General features: G+C 42.1%; 1 protein-coding gene across 1 annotated transcript in view; it reads left to right on the forward strand.

Annotated features, from left to right (window-relative positions):
- The window catches only part of LOC138968735 (CD109 antigen-like), a gene marked incomplete at its 3' end in the record, with an annotated part of 90,789 nt that overhangs the window by 7,531 nt on the left and 72,505 nt on the right, over positions 1-10,753 (forward strand). The window contains 3 exon segments of the mRNA XM_070341368.1: positions 955-1,472; positions 7,473-7,660; positions 8,560-8,585. Of these exon segments, the coding sequence (XP_070197469.1) occupies positions 1,234-1,472; positions 7,473-7,660; positions 8,560-8,585 (453 nt within the window).

Raw genomic sequence — 10,753 nt, forward strand, 5'->3', positions numbered from 1 at the left:
ACATATAGATATGATACGTTTGGATTAAAAACAAGCTCAGAAAGTTAAAAAGAATAGAGATACAGAAAAGCGTGCTATCCTGCTCATCGCAACCACTACCGCGCTATTCTGGCTTGTCAATTTCACAGCCTTTGCCACGAGTGGTGGACTGAAGATGCTACGAGTATACGGTCTTGCTGAAAAAATTCAGTGCGTTCAGTTTCATTCTGTGAGTTCGACAGCTTGACTAAATGTTGTATTATCGCCTTACGCGACTTCTTAGTTTGTCTATTTCTCCCCCTCCTCTCCTCTCTTTCTCCCCCTTGCCGCTATGTTATTGTGCTTGTAACGTTATCATATTGTATTGTACTGTAATGCTATCATATTGTATTGTACTGTGATGTTATCATATTGTATTGTACTGTTATGTTATCATATGGTATTCTACTGTAATGTTATCATATTGTATTGTACTTGTAATGTTATCATATTGTATTGTATTCGTAATGTTATCATATTGTATTGTACTTTTATCATGACGAGGTTGTTATAGGACAAAACGATTCCTGCGTCATCATTCACGACGTCATTATCATCAAGTGTACAGTCCTATCCAGAGAAGCCTTCCTAGAAAGGCATAATGACGTCTGGCGGAAGTCTTTCCCTAAACTTGCTGACATCAATGTGGCCTTTAACAACGTTGATTAATCATAACCATTAGGCCAAAAAAAATAGTCTGTTTACGGTATCCCAACCGACCCTATTTTTTCGCGCGACCCTAGACTTTTTTTGGCATTTGAATTGGGGGAGAAAAAAAATCTTTGTTTTTTGGCAAAATAACTTAAAAATATGTTTTTTTGGAAGAAAAAAAATAAAAATCCCGACCTACCGACCCTATTTTTTTTGGCCTATGTTACCGTAAACAGACTTTTTTTTGTGCCTAATCTAAACACCGTCTTTTTCATTTGTTTCAAGGATTTAACACCTATCTTTACCTGGAACAACGTACCAACTCTTTAGGCCTCGGGGGAAAAAAACTTGAATAAACCAACGAGCAAACGGTAGCTAGTTCGAAAGTCTGTAATTGAGTCATACTCAATTATTTCCGGGTTTTTTTGTTTGAAAGCACAAACCAAAACACACACAGGGGGAAACAAACTGCAAGTAAGGCGAAAACTATTACCCCTTGGCCGGGCTGGCCAAGACCTAAGAACCACCAAATCTCGCAGTCGTGGCGGCAAACTCTCGACAAAAATGAGAACCTGGATCTTCATCGGTCTGGTTGCGCTGTCTCAGCTGCTAGACAGTAGCAACGGACGGCTACAAGGTCTTCGCCCCCCAGCAGTTGCTTCACCAACTCGGTTAAGAATTCCTCCTGGACCGGGCGTTCCTGTGCAGAATTCGGGCAACCTTCGTGGACCACCGGTGGCGGACGATGTCAATGTCACACCCACTGACGGGGACGCTTTAACCATTGAGCCGCCCGTAACCAGGTGAGTTGTTTGGTGATGTTTTTGTTGTTGTAATTGTTGTTGTTGTTGGTGGTGGTGGTGGTGGTGTTGTTGCTGTTGTTGTCGTTCGTGGTGTTGTTGCTGTTGTTGTTGTTCGTGGTGGTGGTGGCGGTGGCGGTTTGTGTGTGTGTGTGTGTGTGTGTGTGTGTGTGTGTGTGTGTGTGTGTGTGTGTTCGTGTGTGTGTGTGCGTGTGTGAGTGTGCGTGCGTGTGTGTGTGTGTGTGTGTGCGCGCGCGTGTGTGTGTGTGTGTGTGTGTGTATGTGTGTGTGTGTGTGTGTGTTTGGGGGGAGCATTGAGAGGGAGGTAACTCAATCTCGAAAACGACACACTTAAGCAAACAAACAACAAAACAAACAACTAAACAAACAGACAGTCAAACACACACACACACACACACACACACACACACACACACACACACACACACACACACACACACAAACACGCGCACGCACACACACACACACACATGCACACACACACACACACACACACACACACACACACACACACACACGCGCACTCGCACTCACACATACACACATACTAAACGAATACACGTAAAAACAATAATCAAAACTTATAAACAGAGAGAGAGAGAGAGATAGATAGAGAGAGAGAGAGAGAGAGAGAGAGAGAGAGAGAGAGAGAGAGAGAGAGAGAGAGAGAGAGTGTGTGCGTGTGTGTAAATGTGTGTGTGTGTATGTGTGTGTGCGTGCATGTGTGCGTGTGTGTGTACGTGTGTGTGTGTGTGCGTGTGTGTGTACGTGTGTGTGTGTGTGTGTGTGTTTGTGTGTGCGCGTGCGTGCGTGCGTGTGTGTGTGTCTGTATTTAACAATGTCAGCGCTGACGTACTTACACAATAAACACTCATAATGATACCTGTTTTCTCACCAACGTGGCTGGCACGGTAATTTCGGGGACCAGTTTTGTGTGTTATGATTAGTGTGTGCAAATAATCACAGTCCAACCTCGTACAATGCCGGCACCAATCTAATATCCTTCAATTAACTAGACATAGAACGCCAAGAAATGGCGTGAAGAAAATGTGTGTGTAAGGCCAGTAGTAACGGTCCTGCTTCGAGGTAGCCTTAGCATGGTACATGTGAATAAATACTAATAATGCAATATATTTATTTTACTATTTCCCGTGGGGGTAACAAGTGCTCTGTTCGTAACATTTTGTAAAGAAAATAAACAAATAACAAAAACAGGGACTTAGCCCCCCTTCTTCTTCTTCTTCTGCGTTCGATGTTGGTGGCCGTGCTAGATCCTCAGACCAGTGGCTGCCAGGAAGTCCGCAGTCTTGCGCAGTTCGTCGGCAGGACCCCAGAGTTTGGCTCCAACACTGGTCTCTTCTTGCCAGAACTTCTGGCGTATTGTCTCTAGATGGGGGCAGTTCTGGAGAATGTGCTCCGGAGTTTGCTCTTCCGAGCCACATTCACAGTGTGCGTCATCCGCAAGGCCCAGTCTCTTGAGGTGTTTCTTCAGTCCACAGTGCCCTGTCCTTAGACGGAAAATGGTGGTTTGGCTTCTCCGGTCTAGTTTGTTGATGGGGTCTTCCTGTGGGTTGTAGTCTCCGTTTCTCTTTTTCCAGTTTTCTTTCTTCTTCCGTTGTAGAAGAGTCTTGGCTTCTTTGTACGAGGTGGAGTTGTGTGGTTGGGGAAGTCTCGCACCTCCTTTTGCCAGCCTGTCCGCTTCTTCATTGCCGGCAATGCCGACATGAGCCGGTATCCACTGGAGCACCACCTTGTGTTGAGACAGGGTGCTGAGGCAGTTGTCGAGTTGCCTGGTGGGGAGGTCAGTGGGGCCAGACAGAAGGGACTGGAGGGCGGACAGGGAGTCAGTGAGGAGGACGATGTTTTGCCGACTGCGGTCTTCCCCTGCTGCGTGCTCTGCTGCAGTGATGAGGGCGTGGAGCTCGGCCCTGTAGTTCGAGCTCAGGTCACCAGCTGGGACGGAGAGGGAGGTGGTGGTCCCGTTTGGGCGACGGATGTAGACGCCACTGCCTCCATTCCTTACGGCGTTCTCTGAGGAGCCGTCTGTGTAGACGTGAGTCCAGGTGCAATGTGGGTAGCGGTCCTGAATCATCTCCATGGCGAGGGCCTTCTGGACATGTGGTGACTGTTCGCCCTTTGCTGTCAGTCCTGGTACATCTGTTCTGACTTCATGGAAGCTCTTGCGTGGGGCCCAGACGTCTGAGACGAGTGTCTCACAGCAGTTGGGGTCGGCTTCCAGAGCTTCAGCATACTCCGTTTGGAGGTCCTTGACCTGATGTTTGAGGCTCTTTCGTTTCAGCCTGTTCTTGGTGCCCTTGTTGAGGTTTTGGTGAAGTGGGTGAGTGGTCAGTCTCTTCATCTTCTCTCCCTGGAGGACAGCTTTGTACTCTCGTCTGTCCTCGAGTGGTTCCAGGTCTGCTGTTTTCTCCATTTCTTGGATGGGTGTACTTTTCATGGCACCGAGGATGATCCTTAGCCCCATGTTCTGGACTTTGTCCAGCTTTCCTTTGTTGGTTTTGGAGGCAGTGGTCCATGTTGAGGAGGCGTATTCCATGACCGGTCTGACAGCGCCTGTGTAGACCTGTTTCAGAATGCCAGAGTTTGCGCCCCACTGGGTTCCTGCCACTTAGCCCCCCAAAATCTGTTATATTTCTGTACACTATAGCATTTAAACTGCACACATTCTGCAGTGCCCGTTTCTATACATGTACTTTAATCGAAACTGAAAAGAAATGTGAAAAATTTTCATGTGCAATAATTGTGGTCTGGGTGGCCGAGTGGTAACGCACTTGCGCTCGGAATCGAGAGGTTGCGTGTTCGACCCTGGGTCGGGCCGCTATTTTCTCCCCCCTTTCCTAACCTAGATGGTGGGTTCAAGTGCTAGTCTTTCGGATGAGACGAGAAACCTAGGTCCCTTCGTGTACACTATATTGGGGTGTGCACGTTAAAGATCCCACGATTGACAAAAGGGTCTTTCCTGGCAAAATTGTATAGGCATAGATAAAAATGTCCATCAAATACCCGTGTGACTTGGAATAAAGGCCGCGAAAGGTGAACATTCGCCTAACAGGCTTGAGGTTTGCTGGTCGATGTGAATGCGTGATATATTGTGTAAAAAATTCCATCTCACACGGCATAAAGCGCTTTGAACTTCGGATAAGGCGCTATATAAATAAAGAGAATAATAATAATAATTATAATTCATCTTCGTACCATGCCGCGGCTCCAAACTTATCCTTCAGTCAACCAAACTCAGAACACCGTACAATTGCTGTGAAAAAAGCAATTCTTCACACAACTAGCCTAGTAATAATTGTCGTGCTTGTTTTGGCAGCGTTAGCATGGTCCAGAGCAACACATAATAATCATAAAAGATAATCATTTTGTTCAACGACCTTCAACCCCGCTTACAAATGCTCTGCTGCAGTGAAGTCGTCATTAACTGAGTATGTGTTACAGCTTTCCCAAATAATCGGAAATAGTTCAGCTGAACATGGCCTGTACTTACTCGAATGAGTGAGGCAAAGTTATGCGGTTGGAAGCTTAAGCTATTCACTGTTTTTATATTTAGTCAAGTTTTGACTAAATATTTTAACATCGAGGGGGAATCGAAACGAGGGTATGTGCGTGCGTGTGTGTGTGTGTGTGTGTGTGTGTGTGTGTGTGTGTGTGTGTGTGTGTAGAGCGATTCAGACTAAACTACTGGACCGATCTTTATGAAATTTGACATGAGAGTTCCTGGGTATGAAATCCCCGAACGTTTTTTTCATTTTTTTGATAAATGTCTTTGATGACGTCATATCCGGCTTTTCGTGAAAGTTGAGGCGGCACTGTCACGCCCTCATTTTTCAACCAAATTGGTTCAAATTTTGGTCAAGTAATCTTCGACAAAGCCCGGACTTCGGTATTGCATTTCAGCTTGGTGGCTTAAAAATTAGTTAATGACTTTGGTCATTAAAAATCTGAAAATTGTAAAAAAAAATAAAAATTTATAAAACGATCCAAATTTACGTTTATCTTATTCTCCATCATTTGCTGATTCCAAAAACATATAAATGTGTTATATTCGGATTAAAAACAAGCTCTGAAAATTAAATATATAAAAATTATTATCAAAATTAAATTGTCCAAATCAATTTAAAAACACTTTCATCTTATTCCTTGTCGGTTCCTGATTCCAAAAACATATAGATATGATATGTTTGGATTAAAAACACGCTCAGAAAGTTAAAACAAAGAGAGGTACAGAAAAGCGTGCTATCCTTCTTAGCGCAACTACTACCCCGCTCTTCTTGTCAATTTCACTGCCTTTGCCATGAGCGGTGGACTGACGATGCTACGAGTATACGGTCTTGCTGAAAAATGGCATTGCGTTCACTTTCATTCTGTGAGTTCGACAGCTACTTGACTAAATATTGTATTTTCGCCTTACGCGACTTGTTATATTTAGTCAAGTTTTGACTAAATATTTTAACATCGAGGGGGAATCGAAACGAGGGTCGTGGTGTATGTGCGTGCGTGTGTGTGTGCGTGTGTGTGTGTGTGTAGAGCGATTCAGACTAAACTACTGGACCGATCTTTATGAAATTTGACATGAGAGTTCCTGGGTATGAAATCCCCGAACGTTTTTTTCATTTTTTTGATAAATGTCTTTGATGACGTCATATCCGGCTTTTCGTGAAAGTTGAGGCGGCACTGTCACGCCCTCATTTTTCAACCAAATTGGTTCAAATTTTGGTCAAGTAATCTTCGACAAAGCCCGGGGTTCGGTATTGCATTTCAGCTTGGTGGCTTAAAAATTAATTAATGACTTTGGTCATTACAAATCTGAAAATTGTAAAAAAAAATAAAAATTTATAAAACGATCCAAATTTACGTTTATCTTATTCTCCATCATTTGCTGATTCCAAAAACATATAAATATGTTATATTCGGATTAAAAACAAGCTCTGAAAATTAAATATATAAAAATTATTATCAAAATGTTTTTTTCGAAATCAATTTAAAAACACTTTCATCTTATTCCTTGTCGGTTCCTGATTCCAAAAATATATAGATATGATATGTTTGGATTAAAAACACGCTCAGAAAGTTAAAACGAAGAGAGGTACAGAAAAGCGTGCTATCCTTCTCAGCGCAACGAATACCCCGCTCTTCTTGTCAATTCCACGGGCACTGCCTTTGCCACGGGCGGTGGAGTGACGATGCTACGAGTATACGGTCTTGCTGCGTTGCGTTGCGTTCAGTTTCATTCTGTGAGTTCGACAGCTACTTGACTAAATATTGTATTTTCGCCTTACGCGACTTGTTGATTTGTTATGTTGTGTGTGTGCGTGTGTGTGCGTGTGTGTGCGTTTGTGTGCGTGTGTGAGCGTGTGTGTGTGTGTGTGTTTGTGTGCGTGTGTGAGCGTGTGTGTGTGTGTGTGTGTGTGTGTGAGCGTGTGTGTGTGTGTGTGTGTGTGTGTGTGTGTGTGTGTGTGTGTGTGTGTGTGTGATGGAGTGACGTATGTTGGTGTTTCAATGTTAGCATATGGTCATTGCATAATTATGTACCACTGTTATATCGCAAACCATGATATCAATTTCTCAAGATGAGATAATAAATATGATAATACATGTATGATATCAGGTATTCTTGAACTTAACAAAATATATCTTATTGATATGGTATCGATAAAATGAGAGGATGGAAGTATATTGTTATTTTCTTAGGTGTCAGGGGTAAGGTTCCGAATAACTCTCACTTACTCTATTTTACATTTCGTATGTATTTAGAGCGTTTACTTCCCTTTGTTTATTAAATATCACAAACAACATATTAATTTCTCTAGATGAGACAATTATGGTGATATTATTATCATATCAGATATTATTGAGCATAACAGATTATATCTTATTGATATTATATATATGAGTTATATAATATAGATATATACATGTGTATGATGTATCACATACAATTGAACTGCCATTGTCTTGCAGTTCACCAGTGTCGTACTATATCACGTTCGCGTACACGGTACGTGCTGGTGTTAACCTCCCTGTGTCTGTGCGCCTGCTGAACGCGGGGAACGTTTCAACAGTCTCCGTGTCCTTGACCATGACAAAGTCTGATGCTAATGCCTCCATCACTGTTCTGGAGGCGCCTCCAGTCACGATCATAGCCGACGGTGAGTGGGTAGAGAGGAGGGGAGAAGAGAGAGAGAGAGAGAGAGACAGAGAGGGGCAGAGAGAGAGAGAGAGAGGGAGAGAGAGAATGAGACTGGCGTGGAGTGTGTGTGTGTGTGTTTGTGTGTGTGTGGTTGTGGGTGTGTGGTTGTGGGTGTGTGTGGGTGTGTGTGTGTGAGTGCATATATATATATATATATATATATATATATATATAAAACATCAGAAATTGTGAAAGAAACAATTGAAAGTCAGCAGAGACTTTCTTCCGAGATTTGTTAAAATCTCTTAGCAGAGATAGAAGTAAGTATCCCTTCACAGACAGCCTATCGGGAGCATCAGATCCTCCTCAAGGGGGACCGAGATTTACAGAGCAAAGTCCCTTTGTGGGGGAAGTATCGCAAGGTATTCTAGTCCTGAGGAGGACCATTGTATTTGTACCTAGACCAGCCACGTGTTTCGACACTATTGTGTCTCATCAGTGGTCAGGTGGTACTGATGGCAAGAGTTGTCAACCCATGGTATCCAACTAAGAAGCAAACCATTCTCTGAATGGTAGCTTCTGTTGGCATGGGAGACTACCCTCATCTGACAACCCCAAGAGGATATCTGTGAAGGGAAACACTTTGATTTAAGGCCAAAGTGTAGAATTGATATTTATTAAGAAAGAATTTAGAAATTTAGACAAGTTTTAACCAAGAAATTAGGTTAAAACAAGGGAAATTTGAAAAAGCCTAAAGGGAGGTAACTCTGTACCAGCCTGCAGATCTATATATGTGTGTGTGTGTGTGTGTGTGTGTGTATGTGTGTGTGTGTGTGTGTGTGTGTGTGTGTGTGTGTGTGTGTGTGTGTGTGTGTGTGTGTGCGATGCTTGTTGATTGTGTTTGTGTTTATTTTGCAGGCTCGTCTCACATCATCAATCTTGAGGTAAGAGTGATTGTTTTAGTCATTATTTGTAGATCATCACTTCATTGGCATAACTTCGCTTTTTCTCGCATTAGATTATTGTAACTCTTCCCTCCTACTCTTGTTTTTTCTCCTCCTCCTCCTCCTCTTCCTCCTCCTCCTCCTCCGCCACCCCCTTTACTCCTGGTCCTCGTTTTCTCGTTCCTCAATCACGATATGCGTTTTTATATTTAGTCAAGTTTTGACTAAATATTTTAACATCGAGGGGGAATCGAAACGAGGGTCGTGGTGTATGTGCGTGTGTGTGTGTGTGTGTGTGTGTGTCTGTCTGTCTGTGTGTGTATGTGTGTGTAGAGCGATTCAGACTAAACTACTGGACCGATCTTTATGAAATTTGACATGAGAGTTCCTGGGTATGAAATCCCCGAATGTTTTTTTCTTTTTTGGGATAAATGTCTTTGATGACGTCATATCCGGCTTTTCGTGAAAGTTGAGGCGGCACTGTCACGCCCTCATTTTTCAACCAAATTGGTTGAAATTTTGGTCAAGTAATCTTCGAAGAAGCCCGGACTTCGGTATTGCATTTCAGCTTGGTGGCTTAAAAATTAATTAATGACTTTGGTCATTAAAAATCTGAAAATTGTAAAAAAAAATAAAAATTTATAAAACGATCCAAATTTACGTTCATCTTATTCTCCATCATTTGCTGATTCCAAAAACATATAAATATGTTATATTTGGATTAAAAACAAGCTCTGAAAATTAAATATATAAAAATTATTATCAAAATTAAATTGTCGAAATCAATTTAAAAACACTTTCATCTTATTCCTTGTCGGTTCTTGATTCCAAAAACATATAGATATGATATGTTTGGATTATAAACACGCTCAGAAAGTTAAAACAAAGAGAGGTACAGAAAAGCGTGCTATCCTTCTTAGCGCAACTACTACCCCGCTCTTCTTGTCAATTTCACTGCCTTTGCCATGAGCGGTGGACTGACGATGCTACGAGTATACGGTCTTGCTGAAAAATGGCATTGCGTTCAGTTTCATTCTGTGAGTTCGACAGCTACTTTACTAAATATTGTATTTTCGCCTTACGCGACTTGTTTCATTTGAATTCATTACTCACACAGCACAGACACCGATATTCAGGCACTTCCACTCGCAAACACTTACAATATCACACTTCCACGCGCGTGCGCGCACAAACACACACACACACACACACACACACACACACACACACACACACACACACACACACACATACACACACACACAATAAGCAACAGTCTCTGTCTAAACATTTAACAAGTCGCGTAAGGCGAAAATACAATATTTAGTCAAGTAGCTGTCGAACTCACAGAATGAAACTGAACGCAATGCAACGCAGCAAGACCGTATACTCGTGGTCCACCGCTCACGGCATTGGCAGTGAAATTGACAAGAAGAGCGGGGTAGTGGTTACGCTATGCTGCATAGCACGCTTTTCTGTACCTCTCTTCGTTTTAACTTTCTGAGCGTGTTTTTAATTCAAACATATCATATCTATATATTTTTGGAATCAGGAACCGACAAGGAATAAGATGAAAGTGTTTTTAAATTGATTTCGAAAAAAAAATTTTGATAATAATTTTTATATATTTAATTTTCAGAGCTTGTTTTTAATCCGAATATAACATATTTATATGTTTTTGGAATCAGCAAATGGTGGAGAATACGGTAAACGTAAATTTGGATCGTTTTATAAATTTTTATTTTTTTTTACAATTTTCCGATTTTTAATGACCAAAGTCATTAATTAATTTTTAAGCCACCAAGCTGAAATGCAATACCGAACCCCGGGCTTCGTCGAAGAGTACTTGACCAAAATTTCAACCAATTTGGTTGAAAAATGAGGGCGTGACAGTGCCGCCTCAACTTTCACGAAAAGCCGGATATGACGTCATCAAAGACATTTATCAAAAAAATGAAAAAAAACGTTCGGGGATTTCATACCCAGGAACTCTCATGTCAAATTTCATAAAGATCGGTCCAGTAGTTTAGTCTGAATCGCTCTACACACACACACACACAGACACACACACACACGCACACACGCACATACACCACGACCCTCGTTTCGATTCCCCCTCGATGTTAAAATATTTAGTCAAAACTTGACTAAATATAAAAAACAAGAAA

This window comes from Littorina saxatilis, linkage group LG6 (assembly GCF_037325665.1).
Source record: "Littorina saxatilis isolate snail1 linkage group LG6, US_GU_Lsax_2.0, whole genome shotgun sequence".
NCBI classification, from domain to species: Eukaryota; Metazoa; Mollusca; class Gastropoda; order Littorinimorpha; family Littorinidae; genus Littorina; species Littorina saxatilis.